General features: G+C 42.0%; 1 protein-coding gene across 5 annotated transcripts in view; it reads right to left on the bottom strand.

Moving 5' to 3' along the window:
- FAM169A (family with sequence similarity 169 member A) overlaps positions 1-24,201 on the bottom strand; it is a 42,564-nt gene that overhangs the window by 4,423 nt on the left and 13,940 nt on the right. For 4 of the 5 annotated variants that reach the window (XM_084503431.1, XM_084503432.1, XM_084503433.1 and 1 more), the window contains exons 2-12: positions 21,669-21,806; positions 20,110-20,209; positions 18,966-19,051; positions 17,442-17,613; positions 15,041-15,220; positions 13,718-13,846; positions 13,400-13,509; positions 4,273-4,327; positions 3,801-3,939; positions 1,690-1,855; positions 627-833 (exon numbers count right to left, since the gene is read on the bottom strand). In XM_084503431.1, coding sequence (XP_084359557.1) covers positions 627-833; positions 1,690-1,855; positions 3,801-3,939; positions 4,273-4,327; positions 13,400-13,509; positions 13,718-13,846; positions 15,041-15,220; positions 17,442-17,613; positions 18,966-19,051; positions 20,110-20,209; positions 21,669-21,806 — 1,482 coding nt within the window. The remainder of the gene's footprint in view (positions 1-626; positions 834-1,689; positions 1,856-3,800; positions 3,940-4,272; positions 4,328-13,399; positions 13,510-13,717; positions 13,847-15,040; positions 15,221-17,441; positions 17,614-18,965; positions 19,052-20,109; positions 20,210-21,668; positions 21,807-24,201) is intronic. The other variant, XM_084503435.1, reaches the window with a different exon arrangement.

Here is a 24,201-nt window from a genome sequence, read left to right as displayed (position 1 = left end):
CGTAGTCAAACCAATACTCTCCTCCTTGTTGCAAAAAACTAGTTTGTGAACTGCATTTGATATTAAGAGTCCTCCTTCTATTTTCTATTCAAACTATTCAAAAAATTGTTCAGTAAACATGTTCTGAAGTTAATAACAAAAAAGATAAAGTGTTTTATTTTAGATACATTTATTTCGCTAGCATAACAATCCACTTTTGTGCTATAAACAAAGAAAAAAAAAACACACAAAAGTTAAATTTGTGTTCTAGAAGGGTATTTTGTTAGAAATTAATTGCTTGTACACTTCATCAGGGCAGACTTACTAGATAAAATACAGATGTGGCTTTCAATTATATCCACCTAAAATTTTAGGTGAGAAATAGCTGTTTCATTACTGCCAAGGCAAACTGGAGCAAAGGAGCTTTCTTTTTGGTGTCACATAAATATATGTCCTATTTCCATGTATTAAAACAGAAATGTTAGTATATTCTGTTAATATATCTACAACATCTTGCCTAAGAATTGCTACTCCTCAAAATTTCATATGATGAGGGGGGCCACCCTCTATCTTTTACTTAACAAAAGAAAAAACAGCAGGATATGTACATCCTTAAGGAAAAAAACGTTTTGTTTCCACGCCCTTACCTTATCTGATACAGTATCTTCTGCAGGTTTTGCTGGAGATTCAAGGATTAATGGAACGAGCAGTGTTACAGGTTCTTCTCCTTGACTCTCAGACTGCAATTTTGATTCACCACCTAGAGCTTCATTTGCTGTTTCCTCTTCGGCCATAAGTGAGGTCTTCCCAGTGTCTTCTGCTACTTCACCATTAAGAGATTCAGATGGAGTTTCCTAAAAAACACATTTCTAAGTCAAGATTATGCTCAGCCCTTGTTCCCAAACACTAGTTGGTATGTCTGCGACCTAATTTTTTATTTTAGATATGAAAAGCAGCTAACTTGGGTACCTAGAAGTGTGCATCAAGAAGACAGAGCTCAGCAGAGTAGCTATCCAACTACCTGGCCAGCATTATTAGCTTGGTGCTGTCACCTGCACTGAATATCCAACCATGGCTTATATGGTAAACAGCCAAGCCAAGTAGAATACATATACGACAATCATTCCTTGAAATACTGGTTTGTGAACCCAGCACAGTTTACGGTCCACTTTCTCACGAATCAGTAAGAACTGAAAATCCTGGACATATTGCTAGGCACAGAGGCCACTCCCAGATCTAAAATCAATTGAGTAACAAGTCTTTGTGGATCAAAGTTGGATTTGAACAAAGTCAGACAAGCTTTACAGGGAGAAGAAAAATCAACAGTAGTCACTGAAGCCTATCAGCTATTAACTTCTTCATTGAAACTTTTCCCCCTCCCCCCTTACTGGAAGTACAGGATCAGATCGTGACCCTACACTACTTCTCTCCAATTTTTAAATAGAACAAATCAATTAAGAAAGCCAGGTTGGTAGACCAGCTATTCACCTTTCTGAAAATCCTATGAACTCTATTGTTGCAAGGAATTTTCCCTTGGCACTAATTCTGTATACTAGCTCTTGGTTCTCAGATATACTACTCAACCAAGCATTGGTACAGAAATTGAAAAGTCAATAACCACATCCATCAAGGCAGCAAGGACCATTTTTAACAGAAACTGTAATTATGTTCCAAACTTCCCATCCTCCATGGCGGTAACACCCAGCTCACCTCCTTCTCACTCACTTTCTCAGATGGCGATATATGTAACTCAATTTCTGATACAGACTGGTCCTCTTTTTCAGTGATCGTTTCCTCATTGCTTTCGTCAACATTCTCTTCAGGTTCTTCTGAAAGGGCTTCAAAGTGTTCAAATAGGTTGGCACGAACTTCTAGCCTGCAGCAGGTATTAACATATACCCCTTAAGTCTTTTAGATTAATACATAATGATTTTAGATTAATGCATAATTTAGATTAATACATAAATCAGCAGGGAAAGTCTTTCATGACTGATTTTGAACTTCTACATCACATACTTGCCATAGGAAATATGAATCCATAAAACTAAACAGGTCTAAAAATGACAAATTACTAATTAGGAGAAATATCTCAACTAGGCAAAGTTGCTATAGCAGTTATAGAATGAAGTAATCTCTTTTCCATTTTATGTGAAAAGTCAGAAATAAGTTATTTTAAACAAAGTGTGTTACTTTACATCTAGAAAGCAATAACATATTTGAAAGCTATAAAGGGATGAACGAAAGCAACTTCACCTAGCCTCACTACAGAAAGAGTTTAAAGCTATGGAGCTATGTAAGCAAGTATGTTCGTATAATTACTGAATATACATTTTCTACAAAGACCACAAATGGAAAAGAATTTCAGGTGACAAACATCATGGCTGAAGAAGATTCAAACAAGCTAGGTATTAAATTAGCCAAAACCTGAAGATGAAACTCTACTGCACCTGCAGGGCAGTAACACCATCCCAAGTATTCAGTTCTTTTTTCTGCTGAAACTTAGACATACTGAAAATATTATATACAAGCATATATGCAATATATACAGGTACATGTAATAGAGTTTCAGGAGGCCGCTTCTCAATCTCACAGTGAAAAATCTTCAGTTGCTCAAAAGGTGTATTTTTTTGTTGTTTGTGTCCTGGTTTCAGTTGGGACTGAGTTAATTTTCCTCCTAGTAGCTGGTAGGGTGCTATGCTTTGGCTTAGGATGAGAAGAGTGATGATAACACGCTGATGGTTTAATTGTTGCAGAGCAGTGCTTACACCAAACCAAGGACGTTTCAGCTTCTCGCTCTGTCCTGCCAGTGGGCAGGCTGGGGGTGCAGCAAGAGTTGGGAGCGGACAGACCCGGGACAGCTGACCCCAACTGCCCAAAGGGGCATCCCGTACCGTATGGGGTCATGCTGAGCAAAAGATAGGGATGGCCAGCGGGGTGGGGGGCCGGCTGCTCGGGGTTAGGCTGGACATAGGTCAGTGATGCACAATGCATCAAACAAGTGATGCATTGTGCATCACTTGTTTCGTACACATTATTAGTAGTAGTACTATTATCATTATTATGATGATTATTATTTTTCTGTCTTAATAAACTGTCTCTATCTCAACCCACAGGCTTCACTTTCCCATTTCTCTCCCCCATCCCAGAGGGGGGAGGGTGAGCGAACAGCTGCATGGTGTTCAGCTCCCGGCTCACATCTTACACACATTTTCACAGTTACTACACAGAAGAATGTTCTTTAAGCTGGAGATGACTTTCTTCTTTTATGATGATTTTAAATTAGGATTTGTCTGAACGAGAACTTTACTTTGAATAGGGGTGGCTCTCTGTAACTCTGTTAAATGACAAGTAGTAACCAGCTCCCAAACCAAACAGTCAGACTATTTCACAACAATATGCCACCAGAATAAGGTCAGAAAAGGAACTCTAATGAGGTCTGCACGTAGTGTTGCAAATATTTGTCCAGTTACATTATTGCAAGAAACTATACTGTGTGACTAGAGATGTTTTTACCCTTATGAAGGCTAAGCTATAATAGAACTTGTAAATACACCCTCATTCCTTGCAATTTTCCTACTATCATTTCCCACGTCCTTCGAGATTTCAGTGAAGCAGACATTTTGACGCAATCACTCTTCACGTGAGGTCTCAACTTCTTTTTTTCACACCATGCTTTATTTTCAGTAATTTGAAAAATCAAGTAAACAAGCAGAAGTAGAAATACAGGAGAAGAAACATCAAATATCACACTGGGAGAGACTGCTATAGTGTGTGACTACCCAAGCAACAGAACAAAAAAAATAAAATACGGGCTCCCTTACCTGCGGTTTGGCACATAATGAGCATTTTCCTCATCTCCTTGGGAAGTTTCAGGTCCAGAATCCTGGCTATTTTTTCCTGTCCTGGGATGTTTTAAACGACTGCTTCGTGTCCGAATAGAAATGAGTGCAACACCAGGGTCTTAAGAAAAAACAAATAAGTAAAAATAAACAAATGCAGTCTAAGATCTGCAAATAATTTTTCCCTAATATTTCATTAAAACAACCGAGTGCAAGTAAACCAACATTTCACTCTGACCCTTCCTCTCTGGATATACATGCATAGATTTGTTATTAATACCCATAATAATTTTCTCCAAAGACTTTCAAATGTTTGCGTTGAGCAGTAACACTTTAGAGGAAGGCATGTTTCCATACACTTTGCAGACGAGCACACTAAGCTCAAAAGCAGTAAAAGAGCCTGCTAACCTGCTAATCCATAATAATCACAACACTGATAATCAGTTACTCTTACCTTCAGACGTGTTTGCAAGGACATTTAATGATTCTCTGCCTTTTTGAGAGTCAATCTAAAATAAAAGCAATACCAATGTTACTTTACAAACTTAAGAACTGACCAAAACACCTTCACCTCCACAGCTGTGGTTGCATGTTTCTAAACTACAATTTTATGGTAGTGATCCTATGGAAGAGTGGCTACAACCATCCTTAATTTAAAGTATTGTACTGGGTCTTACTGGGATGTTAACTTTCCCTGCAGCAGCCCATACAGTGCTGTGCTCTGCACTTGTAGCTGGAACAGCAGTGTTATCACACCAGTGTTGTGTCTGCTGCTGAGCAGTGCTGGCACAGCATCGGGCCTCTCTCTAACCCTCCTAGGGGGTGGGCAAAAAGTGAGAAGAGAAACATCACCAGGGCAGCTGACCTAAACCAACCAAAGGGATATTCCATACCAGATGATGTCACACTCAGCAATAAAAGGTGGAAACGGAAAGAAGAGGGGAGGGGTGGGCTCTCATTGCAAAAACATCGGTCCTCCTCCCAAACACCAGCTACGTGCGTTGAGGCCCTGCTTCAAGGACATGGTCAATCATCGCTCATTTGTGGGACGTAGAGAGTAATTTCTTTCCTCTGCACTTCCACATAGCCTTCATTTATTTATTTGTTTGTTTTCCTCCTTTTTTTTCCTTTCCCCCTGCCTTTTCCCCTTTCCCTTTTTTTCCCCCCTTTAGTTAAAATTGTTTAGTTCATAATAATCTTTCTTTAATTATTATTATTTCCCTTTAATTAAATTATCCTTATCTCAACCCGTGAGTTGTTCTTTGCTTTACTTCTTCCCCTCCTCATCTAAGGAGGGGGAGTGAGAGAGCGGTTGTGGTGTTTAGCTGCCCAGCACAGTAAAACCATCACAAATATATCTACATATCATCTACGTATTTACAGTGCTAAAAGCATCTCCTTTAAAGGTACCCAAACCTTTTGCAGCACAAAGGATACACCTTAAAATATATTCAAGACAAATCTGCAAGCAATTTGCATTGCTGTAGCAAACATATTTTGATCAACAGAGAAGTGGACTGCAGCTAACAAGAATTTTTGTATGTGAATATTTACTTCCTTGTCCTAATAAACTGTGAGAGCTATCCACATTAAGGCATGGTCTGAATTGCAGATAATTTTTTGTCTTTTGAATCTATTTTAAAAGTATGTCCTAACAGAGGTACTATTTTAAGCGAACAAAGCATACATACAGTAGTAGGAGTACATATAGTAGTTGTTTTACTTCTTGAAGGCCCAAATGATTTTAATGCAACAGGGAAGGTGTTGTTCTTTTTTTTTTTTTTTTTTAAATGTATCTATATACTATCACTGTTAACACAAGTCTAAACTGGATTAGCAAAAACAGACAGCAGGCAAAATATTCCCAGATGCAAATACTGCCCTAAAAAGACTTTTCAACAACATTTGTTTCCTATTCTAAATACCAATTTTGACTAGGAAGAAATCTGATCTATCACTTGCTTATGGTACAAAATGCAGATATATTCATATAATGGCACTGGCCTCTTCCAGCCCAGGCCCTCTATGTCTCATGTCTATCCCTAAGCGTATTAACTATAATTTGCTTGTCTCTGTCACATGGGAATGGGAATAACAGGTGTCTGTATGTTGGGACTGAGACAGATAGAACAGGTTAGGGAGAGGCTGAGAGAGCAAGGGTCATATGCAAAGGCAGCTTTGAAGTCCTTCCTGTTTGGTGAGGCAACTGTGTAGCAGGACGGTGGAAGCAAGTGTACGGTGAGACCAGCAGCAAGTGTGAAGAGGGCCTGGCAGAGCCTGAGGGATGCTGGATGACCAAGAAAAGGCAGGTCATCTGTCATGGAAGGCATACAGAAGTACTTCACTGCTGAAATAGCACACTTCAGAACACACTTAGGTAGAGGAAGGGTCAAGTATACTACATGGCTTAATGAGAAAGCTGTCAAAGCGCAGTGGCAGACTGCATTCTAACAGGCAGGCAGTGACGAGTCCACAAAGAGCGATTTCAATTAAGAACAGAAAATCATTTCTCAAATGACTGGCTAAAAACTGTAATGGGTCTGACAGGGATGAAGTTAACAAACAGTTTTATCTTAAGAAGTTTATGGGCATATCTTAACAGATCTTTTTTTTTTTAAATCATCTTTACTACAAGCAAGATTTTTTTTTTCTCCTGAATTTTACTTCTGGACCCAACACTGAAAATAATTTGACATCATAATTAACACTACCAAGCTTTTCCTAACCATTAAGTTCATAGAAGGCGTTCACAGAATGCTAGGAGTTTTTTCTTTTCTCCATGAAATGAAAGATCTACACTAGCATAGTTGATAAAATGTAACAGGACACTTAGCGTTATACTTGTATTGTATTTTGTAGTCTAATTTTTATCATGCATATGATAAAAATTGAAAATATGGCAACCCAGAAGTTATCATTAAAAAGAGATCAGACAAGGAAAAACGGAGTGTAGTGATGCAGCGGTGATGCTGCTTATATCAGAGCTCCCTCTCTCTAGAGCTCTTTTGCCTCACTTGTCCACACCACCCCTGTATTTCCATTTTTTCTGAAAGTTAGAAGACAATTCAGCAGTGAAGTGCTTGACAACTGAAGTGGATCCAAGCTATACATATTGAAATAGAAGTATACATATTGCTCTCTTAGCTGCTGCAAGTAATCTAGGACTAGCAATAAGCCACATCCAGGTTTTCTGCTGCCTTTTCAGCCTCATTTTAAGCACTACCCAAGGAAGCTAGCAACAAGTGGCTATGTCCAGATTCAATTCCTTGAAATAGTTTTAAGTAAGCTTTAAATATATAAGAATTTATAGACTAATGATAAATTATTATAATATTAAAACATACAAAACAGGATGTGAAATGTGAATGTGTATTTGGAAAACTTTTTTTCATGTTTGGGGGAAGGTGGGCTATTTTTGTTTTGTTTAGTGATCCAACAGCTTTCAAAGCACTGCAGAGCTCCCTACAGATAGCACAGGTGCCAAGGAGAGCAAGGCCAGTGATTCTACTTACCTGGAAGGCGTTGGAACACTTTGGAATCTATTATTTATTCTATATATATTCTATATATTTATATAATATATACTCTATATATTTATTCTAATCTATTATTATTTATATGCTAACAGGACCGGCTTGGCAGCTTGCACAGGCAGTTAGTGCAGGCAGTTTGTGCGGGGCAGGGAGGAGAACCCAGACCTCTCCATGGTGGGTACCCGTCACAGTGGTCAGTCTGAGCCAGCGACCTGAACCCAAATGGAGGAGATGCTGCCTCTCTGGGCTCACGTGGTGTCCTAGTTTCAGTTAGGACGGAGTTAATTTTCTTCCTAGTAGCTGGTAGAATGCTATGTTTTGGCTTAGGATGAGAAGAGTGCTGAAAACACCCCGATGTTTTCATCGTTGCAGAGCAGTGCTTATACTAAGCCAAGGATGTCTCAGCTTCTTGCTCTGTCCTGCCAACAGGCAGGCTGGGGGTGCAGCAAGAGCTGGGAGGGGACAGACCCAGGACAGGTGACCCAAACTAGCCAAAGGGGTATTCCATACCATCTGGCATCATGCTAAACAATATATAGGGGTGGCTAGCAATGGGAGGAGGCCGGACTGCTCGGGGTTAGGCTGGGCATCGGTCAGCGGGTGGTGAGCAAGTGCATCACTTGTTTGTACACGTTATTAGTAGTAGTACTATTATCATCATTGTTATTATTGCTTTCCTGTCTTAATAAACTGTCTTTATCTCAACTCACAAGCTTAACTTTCCTGTTTCTCTCCCCCATCCCAGAGAGGGAAGGGGATGGTGAGCAAATGGCTGTGTGGTGTTTAGCTGCCAGCTGGGTTAAACCACTACATGTGGGCACTCAGGTGGACCCCCTGAGGGGGGAGGCGGCAGCCCAGACAGGGGACTGTGGGGAACTCCGGAATTTGGAGGCCCATCTGGGCCATGAGGGAGGAGAGCACTGTCACGGGTGCAGGTGTGCCCTGCTTCAGGGACTCCTCGAGCAGGTGGCTGGGCTACAGCGAGAAATCGATGGCCTGAGGGAGTCTCTGAGGGTGACACATAGGAGGGGTCTCCCCACCCCTGCTGTTGCTCAGCATCCCTCTCCTATGACCTGACAAGGGGTAGAGGCTGCTCCCGTTGAACACAAGCGGAACAGAGGGCCAGACTGTCAGCAAGAGACAAGGGGCTGGACCCTTGTCTCGGCTCAGAGCAGAAAGAGATGTCTGACCCCAACACCCACGGTGCCACCTACCTCCACGGTGTCCCTGGGAAATAGATCTGAGGCTCTCAGGGAGGTTGTGGAAGAAGCTGAGGGTCTGGACAGTAGTCCAAACCCGGGAAGCAACTCCAAGAAGAGAGTCAAGACTGGGGGAAGTGCAGAACATAAGGATCAGATCAGGGCCGGATGGAGCACCGTATTGTAACCTGTGCCACAAAAAAAAAAGAGTGGAGAGTCCTGGTGACTGGGACTCCTTGCTGAGTGGCACTGAGGCTCCTATGTGCCACCCAAATAACCTTGCCAGAAGTGTGCTGTCTTCCTGGGGCACGTGTCAGAGATATTAGGAAGGCTCTGCCACGACTCATTAAACCGGAGGACTACTATCCTCTCATAGTCATTCAAGTTGGATCCCAGGAAACTGTGTTAGAAAAATGAAGAATATTAAAAAGGACCTTGCATCCCCAAGGAGGTTGTTGAGGGGATCGGGGGTGCAGATAGTGTTCTCCTCTGTCCTCCCGCTGGGTGACTGGGATGCAGATAGAAGGAGCAGAACAGGACAGGGAAATGACTGGCTGAGGGGGTGGTGTCTGGACCAGGGATTTGGTTATTTTGATCTTGGGCCGTCCTTTGAGAGGCTTGGTATGTGGGCTATGGACAGACAGCAACTGAGCAAGTGGGGCGCAAGTGTGTTGGGGAGCAAGCTCTCTGGGCTGATTACCAGGGCTTTAAACTAGGTTTGATGGGGGAAGGGAGGGGAGCTAAAGGTGACAGAGAAGGTCTGGGGGAAGTTGTCACCTCTGTCACTGTTGACGACAGGGAAAAACTTCTGAGCTCTCACATAGGATTGTCTGAGGGCTCCTCAGAGAAGATAGCGTTCCTGATCCCCCATCCAGTATCTTCTTGCATCCCCCCAGGGGTAACTGCACCTGCTGCTTCCCTACAGTGCCTGTACACCAATGCACGGAGCATGGGAAATAAACAGCATGAGCTCAAGATCTGTGTTCAGTCACAGGGCCACGATCTCATTGCGATCACTGAGACATGGTGGGACAGCTCACACGACTGGAATGCAGTCATGGACGGCTATGTCCTCTTCAGGAAAGACAGGCTGGGGAAGCGAGGGGGTGGGGTTGCCCTTTATGTGAGGGAGCAATTAGAGTGTACCCAGCTCCAGCTGGGGGAGGGTGAAGAACAAGTGGAGAGCTTGTGGGTAAGAATTAAGGGGTGGGCTGGTATGGAAGACACGGTGGTGGGGGTCTACTACAGGTCTCCAGATCAGTAGGAGGAAGTCGATGATGCCTTCTAGGAACAGCTGCTAGTAGCCTTAGGATCACAAGGACTGGTCCTCATGGGGGACTTCAATTACCCAGGTATCTGCTGAGTAAGCAACTCGGCCAGGCACAAGCAGTCCAAACAGTTCCTACACTGTGTTGAGGCCAATTTTCTGATGCAGGTGGTGGAGAAGCCGATGAGGCGGGATTGCTCCTGGACCTCATTCTTACCAACAAGGATGGCCTTGTTAGGGTTGTGAAGGTTGGGGGCAGCTTGGGATGCAGCGACCATGAGGAATTCCAGATGGAACTAGGCAAAGGAACTAAGGCTAAAAGCAGGATTGCTACCCTGGACTTTCAAAGAGCCAACTTCAACCTCTTCTGGGACCTGCTTGGGAGTATCTCATGGGATAGGTTGCTAGAAGGCAAGGGTGCTTGTGAGAGCTGGGCTACATTTAAACAGCACTTCTTCCATGCTCAGGATCGGTGCATCCTGAAGAAAAAGAAATGAGGGAAGCGGGGCAGGAAACGCACATGGATGAGCAAGGAGCTCATCAATAAGATCAAAAGGAAGAGGAAGGTCTATGAACTGTGGAAAAAGGGCCTGTCCTCTTGGGAGGAGTAGAGATGTGTTGTCAGGGCCTACAGGGAGGCGACAAGGAAGGCTAAAGCCCACCTAGAGATGAGGCTTGCAAAAGAGATGAAGGATAATAAGAAGGTTTTTTTCAAGTATGTAAACAGCAAGAGGAAGACTAGGGACAATGTGGGTCCCTTGCTGAATGAGGGGGTGTCCTGTTCACAGGAGACACTGAGAAGGCAGAGATACTGAATGCTTTCTTTACTTCAGTCTTTGCTCCAAGGACACTCCCCCAGGACTCCTCACCCCGGCAATAGGACAAAGGGTCTGGGAAATGGAGGGCTCCCCCAGTGGATGTGGGAGTGGTTCAGGAGCATCTGAGTGGGCTCAACGCACACAAATCCATGGGTCCCGATGGGATGCATCCATGTGTGCCAAGGGAGCTGGCAGATGTGATCTCTATCGTCTTTGAAAGGTCCTGGAGAACGGGTGAGGTGCCTGAAGACTGGAGGATAGCCAATGTCACTCCTGTCTTCAAGAAGGGCAGGAAGGAGGATCCGGGAAACTACAGGCCAGTCAGTCTCACCTCTGTCCCTGGAAAGGTATTGGAGCAGCTTGTTCTGGATGCCATCTCCAAGCAATTGGAAGAGAAGAAGGTTATGAGAAGTAGTCAGCATGGATTCACCACGGGGAAGTTGTGCTTGACCAACCTTGTTGCCTTCTATGATGGCATCACCAGCTGGCTAGATGGGAGAGAGCGGTGGATGTCATCTACCTTGACTTTAGCAAGGCTTTCGATAACGTCTCCCATGACATTCTGCTAGCAAAGCTGAGAAAGTGTAGGACAGAGGAGTGGGCAGCAAGGTGGGTTGAGAACTGGCTGACTGGCCGAGCTCAGAGGGTGGTGATTGGCAGAGCAGAGTCCAGTTGGAGGCCCGTGACTAGTGGTGTTCCCCAGGGGTCGGTGCTGGGTCCAATCTTGTTCAACATCTTCACCGACAACCTTGATGAGGGAATAGTGTCTGCCCTCAGCAAGTACACCGATGACACAAAGCTGGGAGGAGTGGCTGACACGCCAGGAGGCTGTGCTGCCATTCAGTGAGACCTGGACCAGCTGGAGAGCTGTGCAGGAAGAAACCAAATGAGATTTAATAAGAGCAAGTGTAGAGTCCTACACCTGGGAAGGAACAACACGAAGTATCACTACAGGCTGGGGAACAACCTGCTGGAGAGGAACTCTGACGAAAAGGACCTGGGGGTCCTGGTGGACAATAGGTTGACCATGAGCCAGCACTGTGCCCTTGTGGCCAAGAGGGCCAGTGGGATCGTGGCGTGCATTAAAAGGAGTGTGGCCAGCAGGTCAAGGGTGGTGATCCTCCCCCTCTACTATGCCCTGGTCAGGCCTCACATGGAGTACTGTGTCTAGTCCTGGGCTCCCCTGGAAAGAGTCCAGCAGAGGGCCACAAAGATAAGGGGCCTGGAGCATCTTCCCTATGAAGAAAGGCTGAGAGACCTGGGTCTGTTCAGCCTGGAGAAGAGATGACAGAGGGGAAGAGGGGATCTCCTCAATGTACATAAATATCTGAGGGGTGGGGGACAGAAGGATGTAGTCAGCCTCTTCTCAGTGGTTTGTGGGGATAGGACAAGGGGCAATGGCTGCAAGTTAGAGCACAGGAAGTTGCGCACTGACATGTGAAAGAACTTCTTCACGGTGAGGGTGACGGAGCATTGGAACAGGCTGCCCAGGGAGGTTGTGGAGTCTCCTTCTCTGGAGATATTCAAGGCCTGTCTGGATGCCTACCTGGGCAGCTTGCTCTGAGGAACCTGCTTTGGCAGGGTGGTTGGGCCCGATGACCTTTTGAGGTCCCTTCCAACCCCTACAGTTCTGTGATTCTGTGATTTTACTCTTCTTGAAAAGAAGAGACAGGGCTTGAATTCTTAACTCACAGCCACAAGTCTTAAGAACTACTAATATCCCTTGGCTATTTTCTCCAAGTATATCAACATAGCTCTACAAATAAAATATGCAATCAAGACCTTTTTGCTTATATGACCATTACTGGAATCTTAATCTTAAACTAAGTTCTGGATTTATGCTCAAGACTGTTACAATTTAAAGAAGTGTATGTAATAAAGACAACTAAAAGTTACTGCTTTTGGTCAGAGGCTGAAAACATCACTACTTTGCTGCAGAAAGCTGCAGTCTTCCTACATAGGTGGTGTATAACCTAGCATGCCAACACTCTCCATTGTATTAAAGTGTGATGTTAATGTGTACTTCCATAAGCACTTTTCCTCATTCCCTTAACTCCTGCAATGACTCTGTCCAACAGCCTTTCTAGACAGTTCAATCTTAGAGCCAATTGAAGCACTTTCCTCCTCTATGCCACTGGCAAACAACAATTATTAAACACTAACAGTGGTGACACAGACCTTCTGCACACAGGGGGAAAAGGTAGAGACCTCTTCCCCCATCCCTCCAGAAAAGGTGTATTTTTAATCCCAGTTAGTCTGTCACCTCAGTAGAAAACTTCACATTCACCCAAAAAGTACCAAGAGCACTTGTCTTTTATAATGGAGACTTGAGCTAATTCAATTCTGACACGGACGAAAATAATTTCTTATACTTTATTTTTATGCTTTACTTAGTAATAAACCAATCAAAAAGAGGAGCATTGCTTTCTGGTAAGCATCATAGGTTGTGTCAGACTGGTTGCCACAGCCAGTTGCGAGACATGGAAAGTACAAGTTCTCTACATAATCAAGGACTGTTCAAGAATTTGAAAGAGAAATATACAGCATGCATAAAATACATGGGGATCAAATCACTAATCTGCTAAAATCCTTCATTTGTTAAGTTCAGAAATGGGTTCTTTTGCAGAATTTAAAAATATTTACTGAACACAGAGAACTGGTAATTACAGTCAGAAAAATAGGACAAAATACATTATATGTTTATAGAAGACTCTTAAGAGCTCTCAGGATTTTCTAATATATGGAAACTAGTCTGTATACCTACAGTTAGTTGTGGTTCTAGTTCAGTCATCTGTTCACTTGCTTCAGAGTCCGCTGCATTATTGGCGATCTGATCCTCTGTCTGGACACTCACTCTTTCTTTTGCAGAGGCTTCTGTTAACAATTAAAAGAGGCAACAGGATGAAAAATGTAGTATCTTTAAACAACAATTAACTGTTCCTAATATGATCTCACAGATCTCAGAACAAAGATTTTTCTACTAGTCTCCATGGGCAATGTTCATAGACGTCACTGTCAAACAAACACCCTACAATACAACTTTTACAGACCGTAAGAGAACATCAAAACAAAGCATCCATACCTTTAGTTCTGAGCTCTTCCCTTTTCAATACAGTGGCAATGGATGTTCTCTGGAACCACAATCCAACTCCTTCTGCTTCATACAAAAGGTCATGATCCCCAGGGTACTTCTCAAAATACTGCTTACAAGCTGAGCAAACATAAGAAAAAACATCCTATTATGCATACTATATACTCAACTGTACCTCTTTTTTCCTGAAAGAAATTTTGCAATCTTCCATCATACACAAATCACCAGAAAAAGAACTGTTCATCAGATCAGTTCAGCCTAAATAAACATAATACTCCTTTACTTTCCATTACTCTCTTAAACCGCAAATAAAAACTACAAAGTATTTTTCTTCTCTATGAACTCACTTTGGAGTTTTAAAACTTCAGCCTTTTATTTCTCACCTGATTCCTTACTAATGGACAGTCCCAAAGGACAAAATCCCAGCCTCACATAATAACAGTATCATAGAATGGCTTGGGTTGGAAGAGACCTTAAACAACATCTGTTTCCACCATCCCCCCTCCCCACCATGGGCAGGGACACCTCCTTTCTAGATCAGTTGCCCAAAGCCCCATCCAGCCTGCCTTTGAACACTTCCAGGGATGGGGCATCCACAGCTTCTCTGGGCAACCTGTTCCAGTGCCTCACCACTCCCATATGTAAGAATTTCTTCCTTATATCTAACCTAAATATCTTCTTTCAGTTTAAAGCCATTACCCTTTGTTCTACTGCTACATGTCCTTGTAAAAAGCTCCCCTCCAGCTTGCTGGCTTTCAGCTAGAGAAAGAAAATGCTTCTTGCCTGCACTGTCCAAAGCAACATCGTTTCCAGAATGTTTGTTTTACCTAGATGACATAACCCTCTTGGGTTGCTAATGAAAGAACCAGAAGTGGTTTCTTTTTGTATTAAGTCTTTTCCTTCTTACACTTAAGTTATATATAGCCTCGTATACTGACGTGACCAGAAAATCTGAGAAAGCCGGAATTAAATGACTTTGTGAGGCTTAGAAGTGAGCGAGGAAAAGGTGCTAAATATGTAGGAAGATCATACACAGGAACAACTCAGTCCAGTGTGGAAGGAATGAATCTGTAAACTGCACAGATGTAGCAGACAACGAGCAAAGATCCAATAATTTAATCTCACAGAGGATTAGTCTAATCAGGAAATACTTCACCATCTTAAACAAATCAAGATTTTCAACCTTCATGGAAGAGCAGAACTTCTAACACAAACTGAGGATGAAGCCACAAATATGTGGTTTCAATGACAGTAATAATTTGGATGCATAAAGAAAACATAAAGAAGACCAGACAAATAAATCAAAGAGCTTGCCTGTGCACATGAAGGTTGACAGTGGGTACCGTAGGCCAAGAGCGTCTTCAGTAAAGGAATCCACATAGTCTTCTAACATCATTAGCCCTAAGTCTTTCCCACGATGCTTCTTTCTCACAAATACCGTGTCTAGCACTGGAAGCTGGTAACACATACTAACAAAAGACCTAGAAACACTTCCTGAGACAATAGAAAGGGAAAAAATATCCATCATTACATCAACACTGACATGCTACACCACAGACTTCATCGTATTCAAATAAAGATTTATTTAAAATGTCAAGTTACACAATTATAAATCACATACAATAAAATAATAAAAATAATTTATAACATTTATAAACAATAAGCAATTGCTATCAGACACTTACTGGCTCTTTAGGCAAGCTCACAATGTTGCTAAGATATCTCATAGATAAATATGTTAGGAAAAGTCTGCTAAAGCAGCCTGGTTGTACCAAAAGAGAATAAATGGGGGAGAACATGACGGTGGAGAGAAGGAAGTGGAAGGCCTACTTTGAAATCTCACAGTTCCAGTAGAAAACCATACTGAAAACGAAGATGAAAAAGAAAAAAAAAAAATCAAACCAGAATTTTATGTGGAATACCTAACTACTCAGGACAAATATAAGGATGACAATTCATCTCATTTAAGATTTGAAATAATTTCAAATTTTAAGTGAAAACACAAAAATCCTAGGACACTTTACACTTAAGTTCCTGCCTAAATAACACATTATCCATACTTGGGGTGAAACAGACTATCATAACCTGTAAGTGCTTCAGTATCAGAGTATTCAAAGGGCATCTGTGAACTCAGTGGTGACAAAGTGATGTCATATAATGTCATTAGGACAGCACTTCAGCTATCCATTTTCAGGCCCTCATTTTGCCAGTTGGTGTGAACCATGTAGAAAAAAAACCAACCCTTTCCTCTAACAAGGAGAGAGAAGCATATTAGTTGCCTATATAATATACTTTCTTTTGAGACCAATGAACACACCTCATTTTTAAAGCAAGAAAAATGAAGGCAGAGCTACATTACTTGGATACCCTTCAGCATACTAGTCAAGCTCCAACACTTTCCTAATCGTCTGTATCCAGAGTCTTTCTTCACATGAGCTACTCATTTGGAGGGTACAATGCACAATCAAACACTGTTGAAATATTGATAATATCTAGAAAGATTAGGCTTCAACTGCCTGCTAACTTATGACAAATAAATGGCATAGGATCATGAAAGATATAATAAATGTGTACAAACTAAGCGTATCAGAACTTCAGTGTCACAAACAACTGTCCCTATTATACACTAAAAATACATCCACTAATCGCATTTCCACCTTTATAAGGCCAGAAGAAAAAGCACTGCAAATACTTTGTGACCACCATGTTACGAAAGAGAAATTATGCAATGCTTCAATCCTTTAAGAAAAAAAAATCACAAGAAGGTAACAGACAATCAGAACAAATTAGCTGGCTGCTTTCCTATCTTTAAGGTCAGACTAGAAAGGTGTGTGACTGAGGCAGATTATTACTGTATTTTTAACAGTTTACAAAGGCATGCATGTATGTCAGATGGGGAAACTAGCCTCCAGAACTGCTGATTAATCAATCCAGAATCCATTCACTCCTTTCTACAGAAGAAACAAAAATGCCTGATTGTTCCTTCTTGATCAAACAATGATATTCTAATAAAACACTATCAACGTAGTCAAGTTTCTTCTATTACCAAATGTCATTCAGCAAAAATTGAAAAACACAATAAAATCCAAAATAACCAAAATGAAATTCTAATGTTTTTGAAAAACAGGAAAAAACCAATATTGAAATCTGTAACAAAGGGCATAAACCTACTAGCCAAATAGTATTCTCTGAGGAAATAAATAGGCAGAATGAAAGGGAATCTTTTTTTTTTTTTTATCACCAAGTGTAGATGAACCTTGTGCTTGTGAGCAAGATTCCTATGCTGTAATTATATAAAATGTTTAAGTGAAAGTAACATCATATTCCACAATCATTTCAGACAAACAGGATTTTTTTTTTTTGACCTAGCTCTGGAGTTCAGATAAATAAAAGGAAAACTAACTACATACATTCCAATCCAACAGTAAGTGAAGTTCTACAACGAAAATGAGGCTTTCAGGTATACTTCATTTCTGTGATTTTGAATGTATTTTGTACGGTATGAAGAAAGCTAATAACTACTGTTCTAAATTAAGTTTCATAAGCTTTTAGTAAGAAATTTTAACTGCAGCTTGCCCTTTCATGAATTCAGGAAAACATCAACTCACTAGGCCTGCAAGGCTTGTAAGGTCTACTAAATGCATTATTTTTCAAGGAAGCTCCCTATCCCCAGTCTTCATTTCTCCCCAAATCCCACAGTACTTAAGTTCTTTACCTTTAGGTTTAACAGAATAGAATCCAATAGCTTCTCCTTTTCTCCACAGGATCTTAGCATAGTCATTGCTGCCATGACAAAGAAATGGGACCTCATTTCTCTCCATTTCTTTCTTGCGATAGATAATTCGATTAAGAACATACAGAACCACTCTCTCCCCCACAGATTTCACCTAAGGAAACAGAGAAGAACATTTTAGAAGGGCGGTCGGTTTAGGTGATACTTACACTGCAGAGATCTTGATTTTCAAAGTTGCATGCAAACACAACTACAGATGGAGTCAAGGGAAGCAGTAAGTACAAAGCAGGATAAAGCTCTGAGGCTTCAGGCTAAGGAGATGCTCTGAAGCCATAGTAGTTGGTTAAGTACTAGGCATTACCACAGACAGATGATCTTTCATATCTTCAATGATGTGTGGTGGTAGGAAATGTTTTGATTTTAACTGAAAGCTGTTTTTTTTTTGTTGTTGTTGTTTTGTTTTTTACTATAACAGTATGCCAGCCTCAGAGTTTCCAGCCTAGCAGGTAACTGGAGTCCTATAAGGAAGGCATGATAAACCTGACTGGGCAGTAGTATTTCGCATGCTCGGTCACTGTTCACAGAGTAGCAGACAATGGGATGCAATGCAGTGGAAGAACCAGTTACAACAGTTTATGGCATGAAACAAGGAATTCAATATCCTTTTCCCTATCCTGCAGGGCTCCTTTCACGAATTAAGTTCACCACTATCCTAACCACTGTAAAGGTAGGAATGGAGGAACCATCCTCCCTTCCCCAGGCAAAAGTCCCAGCTACCCTATCTGTAGAAGACAAAGCTTTTCTTAGTACTTACCATCCTATCATTATTGAGCACACAGAAAACAATGCAACACGACAAGTTATCTACAGTAAATCTAATCCAAGAATCAGAGAAGAGTGCCCAGATTCCATGAGCAGATATGAATAATGTTCCTGGAATATATGTTTCTAGTTCTGGAAAAAACAAGACTCCATACTACACAGGTCTCAGTAATAACAAAGCTCAGTGACGAACAAAAAGGCAGATTCCAGACAAATGTATTCCCAAATCTAACATATTGCCTTCTGCAGAGCACCAGCTCCTGCTCTCCTCTATCTAACAGGTTCCTTTCAGTAATTGTAGTTTACCAGTCTCCTGGTAAGAATGATACATATTCCTGTTAAAAAGCACTCCGCTCTACTGAGACGTTTCAGTATAACTAGACATACTGTGTTCTAAAGAGTAAGGACTTAATTAACATCTTCACATCATTAAGATATAATTATATCTTGCATATGAAGCTAATGTACAAAAGTCACTTTCTCTGGACATATTTTCAGAAGAAATTTCCCTTTCCTCAAGTACCTATTCCTTCATTCCCACTGACCTTGCTTTTTACACAAGGCAGCTAACCTATTTCCAAATTAAATAAAAGCACATAGCATCTCATACACCAGGTGTTGCCATTACATTGCATTAGGTTGAACGATAAGAACAACTGCTAGATGAATGTCGGAGAGCTTTACCTGCTGAAGCCCTTCTCTAGAAGGGACAGATGTTCTCAAGATGTCATCAATTGACCACCAGCGGTTAGCGAGATACAGAGCTACAGCTTGAGAGAAACAATGGGAAACAAAATGTTAGTGATTCTCACCATTCCAAAATAACATATTCATTATAGCTGATAAGTAATAGGAATACCACTGCAGTAACCAAATTAAGTGTCTTCTAGTTGGCACTAGATAAATGCAGCTTTTACTATCTTAGTACAACATACCTGGTGCTACATAACCCCCACCCTATATGCAGCAGTCCCTGGTCCAAAACTTGTTTGAAAAGTGAAGCCAGTAACATCAGATTAAGGTTTTGTGTAGTATGATATACATAAACTGTTTTTCAGATATAAGCACTATTCCTCACTGTGCGCTGGTACTGCCTTCCACTAACAACTGGGCCTGCCACGAGGAGTCTCATGTGCAGGCAGGTGTATTTTAGTTTTGGGTTGTTAATGGATATTGATAGCAAAACCTGCAAGTTTTAGGGAGTCATATGAATGTAAAAAGGCCAGTGGCCATGTGATTAGTGATCAGGAAGAGTTTGTTCTACTAGCATTTGTGGCACACCTGTGTGTGCCACACCTGTGTGTGCCACAATATATGAAGCATTATATGAAAGTGAAGGAAACACTGAGGACTGGAGGGGAAGAGAGAAAAGGAAAAAAACAACAGTGAGGCATCACCTTGGCTAGAGCTATGTAAGGACCTGAAGGCAAAGACAAATTTACACTTGATACTGATCAATCAGTTCTAATAAAGAATATCTAAATTCGTATGCAAATAAACAGATTCTATGAATACCCAATAAATTCCTTTTAGAGAGGTTATATATACAATAATCAACAAACATGTACTTTCAGATGAGCACTGTGTTGTTTTGCTACATATATCCTGTACTCAGTGGGTCCAGTTCTACTCTGATTAGTGTGCAAAGCTCAATCATTTGTGTACATGAATTCATATCAAAGAGAACAGTGTGGGAACAAGAAGACAGTGAACAACAAACGCAAAAGTGGCAAAGTTACACTACCATGGAATGAGCAAGGGCCTGGTTACATGTGTTCATCACAGAAAAAGAAACAGCAACACAGAGATTAGAATCTTAAAATGAAACCTGTGAGCGAGTCCTCTGGTGCAAACAAAGCAAGAACTTTGTGTGTCTGCTCTTCACCATAAAGAGGAACGAAGCCTACAGTTGACAAGCTAATAGGAATCTGAAACAAGAGCGTACAATACTTCAATAGACTCTTGCTAATACAACATTAGTAAAATATACAGAGAATGTTTAGCAGGGTAAGCAAGATGAGTGCTGAAAACAGAGCGCTTAATGGTTAATTGTAAAAGACAAGCATCAGACCCTGGCCCTCACTTTAGATGTTTCTTCCTAAAGGGAGTACATTACAAAGAGCTCTGACTCAAGCTCTGGCAGACCTAGTTACAGTAATTTGTCCTGTTACAGCTCTCTGCTGTCAGCAGTTTGCATTATTGTGCACAACTGAAGTAAGGTGTGCAAAGAGCCAGTAGTACTTCAGCTGCCCCAGCTATACAAGCTGCCAAAGCCAACAGAAAGAACGAGGCAGGCAGGCGGGCACAAAAAGAAATTGGCACAGCTCAATTGCTAACATGAGCGCTAATGTGCCAACATAGGAATGCTTGATTCAAAAGGGTCTTCTTCCCTGAAACTGCACACACTTTAGGAAATCCATATTTGTTTGCTTGATTTTCCTTCACAAACAGTGTAAGAAGGGTCAAATCAATCCGCCTTTCTGGGGGTGATGCCCCTTTTTGAAAAGGTGTTTTGCTATTTAAATTCATGTTTTCAATGTTTAATTAATGCACAAAAAATGGACAAGAGTCAATGGTGCAGTAAATAGACTTGCTTACCCAGAAAACAACTTGAAAAGACTGTGTTATGCTATGCCACTAACAATGATGTTAACACAGACAGATACTTAGGTATACAACCCCTGCAGAAATGCAGGGAAGTATTCAAGACTGCTTCTGCAATGGAGTCTGCAGCATTGATTTTTTATTCCCACACAGAATGCTCTCAGCAAATTTATTTTTAATTAAAGCTACAAACCACTGTTTATATTTGTGCTAGTTAGAATAGATAACAGAAGTGTTCATCTAGACAGCATAAACACTGGCCAACTTAATGCTCAATGGATAAGCGTTTGAAACATGAAATGTGATAGCCAGCCTCTACCAGAACTCCCAACAACAGCAAGGAGTATTTTGCATAAAAAGAAAGAATCACTTCTGAAATCAGTGAAACTTGAATGTATCAGGAATTGAACTCAGCCATGAAGATCACTGAAAGACTAAGATACAAATAGAGGCAGTTAGCTTCAACAAATCATGATCCCCTTAGTTATGATGCTAGGTTTTTGTGAGCTTAGATATGAAGGTTTGGGATTTTTTTTTTTAATTATTTAATGCATACAGATACATTGCCTAGAAGCAGCAAATTGTCACTAATGCCCAGATTTAAATGTAATTACAGAATAAAACAAAGTAGAACTTAATACACAAACAGGAATTTGGAAAAAAAAATAAAAGCTTTGCTAAAATAGTAATATAATTCAATAGTTAGGAACCAGTTATTTCTAAACATTTTAAATTCACAAGTGTATCAAGAAAACGGGGACTGAGGTATTTGCTGGTTCTTACTTTGCTGTGGTCTGGCAGGGACAAGAATTCTGGACTATGTGGATCCCCATACCGCAGGTCAGACAAGTAGCGCACTGCAGATCTCTCCAACTCCTCATGACTGTAGGTGTTCAACATATCCACCGGGAACGCCATCATCTTGGTAAATGAGTAATATTATTACTGAAGACAGTTTGAATGATACAGTGCACAATGTATCACACACACCTACTAAAACTGTAACCCAGACTCCTAAATAACCCCTTCTGCTGCTCTCTGGATAGGCTGTTCAAATGAAACAGCAACACTGAACACATCCCTCAGCCTTGGCTACACAGCTTGCTTTTCCAAACATACACGGGCTAAGGTGATGTGGACACTGAGGTCTGTTTTTTAAAAAACAGACTTTGTCTCTTCTTCCTTTGCCCTGTCTCTCCCCAGACTACCTGTGTGTCATCTGCAACTGGCACAAAGTAGGAAGGACCATGTCCTACGCATCTAAGCCAGGGAGGAGAAATGCCCCCAGCATTTATTTCATGAAGATGGTGCCTATTAACACCCAGTCTGTAATGATGTATGAACCCAGAGTCTGCTTACAAGCAGAAAAGGAAGGTTTCAGCCTGTGTATGTGTACACACATGCACGTTTTTGTATGGGACAAGCCAGCAGAAACATGGCAAGCCCCCACTTCCGTTCTGCATGCCTTCAGCACAAAGCCCAGCTTTGCTCACAAGGTCTTCACATTCATCATTTCTGACTGAAAGTTCAGGGCAGCAGATCTAAACATCAGAGAAACCCACCAGTATCTTAAAAGTTCACTGGCACAACTGGCCAGACCATTCATTTCATCACTTTGCTGCTTGTGCCAGAGGCAACTTTCTGCAAGGCTTCTGTTAGCACCTCTTTTCACAACAGCACTTGAAGTCCTTCCTGACTCTTTGCTACATCCCCCAAAGCAAGGAACTCCAGCTGCAACCTGCAGACCCGTTTGGACCTACTGCTAGAGCAATACAAATGCCCAGCTGCTTTCAGAGCAATGGGCAGAGCTGCACAGCCAACATTTCTGAGGCCACAGATTAAGCAACAAGTGGCCAGACAAACAAAAAGTAAACAAGAGACGTTTCTGTTAAAACTACAGAACAGTCTCAGGTGGTTTCACTGGTATTTAAAACTGCCACCTTTAACATTTTTGCTGATGGAAGCATTAATGCTTTCCACAAATGTTATTGTTTAGATACACGCAAACATTCCCCACTGTAATTTCCTTTCAAATTCAGCTCATTCCTTTCGCTTACATGTTATTTGGATTTTCTCTTGCCGTCTCTCCTAGTCCCTCACATTCCTCCTGTTACTCACCACCCCTTTTGGATGCTCAGGTGCACCTCTCAATCCTCCGGATGCTAGCCTTGCAAACAGGACAGAAGCAGGCAAGGGATGCCTGACATCATTCAATCCCACTGCCATCCCTGCTTGCAGATGAGGGCACTTCAGGAGCGTGCACACCTTTGTCTGCAGCAGTAATGCACAGTGGCCAGAGAGGAGTTGCTGCCAGGGATGCAATTCATCCACAAGCGATCTCCTCACCGCTAGCTGACAGCAACACAGTCCACCTGTTCTGAAATACACTAGCAGTGTCGTAGTACACATGATAAATTCACAATTAACATCTGACTCGCAGCCAGCCGCCAACAGTGCTCTCCAGGGCTCAGTTCTAGGGCCAGTCCCGTTCAACATCTTGATCAGTGATCTGGGTGCAGGAGTGGGATGCATCCTGAGGATGCACAAGGATGTTAAGGTACTTGAAAGCATCCAGAGGAGGGCAACAAAGCTGGTAACAGGGCTGGAAGGCCTGTCCTATGAGGAGAGGCTGAGAACACCGGGGTTGTCCAGTCTGGAGCTGAGGAGGCTGAGAGGTGGCCTCACTGCTCTCTGCAACTTCCTGAGGAGGGGACAAGGAAGTGCTGGCCTCTGCTCCTGGTCACTGGGGACAGGACACAAGGGAACAGCACAAAGCTGCACCAGGGGATTATCTGGTTCAGACTGGGCATGAGGAAAAGTTGCTTTACTGTGAGGGTGGCCAAACCCTGGAACAGCCTTCCCAGAGGGGTGGCTGATGCCTGTCAGTGCTCAAGGGGCATTTGGACAATGCCCTCAGTAATGTGCTTTAACTTTGGTTAGCCTTAAAGAGGTAGATGGACTAGATGATCTTTGTAGGTCCTTTCCAGCTGAACTATTCCATTCTATCATCATTCGCTCTAACATGGTCAAGTGTCAGAGCGAGACAGACTTAAGCACCTCAATATCCAGCCTCTTCCTGCCTTTAGCTCCTTCCATGCTGAGGTATGGACCCACCCCACTGACATAAAACTCCTAACTGGGGTTTCCTCATCAGGTACCTGAGTAACTTCTCAGCTCCTTTTCTTACAGATGCCTGCAGACACAGGTCCCTGTACTGGTTAAATTTATCTCCCAGTGGATGGGTGACAAACACTGCAGCTCTGAACTTTGATTCCTTAAATGACTGAAGGTAAGGCAGGGAGAATCCAAGCCTAAA

The sequence above is a fragment of the Aythya ferina genome (genome assembly GCF_964211825.1).
Source record: "Aythya ferina genome assembly, chromosome: Z".
Lineage (NCBI taxonomy): Eukaryota > Metazoa > Chordata > Aves > Anseriformes > Anatidae > Aythya > Aythya ferina.
Note: the sequence above shows the minus strand (reverse complement) of the source record. Positions and strands in the feature narration are given on the sequence as shown.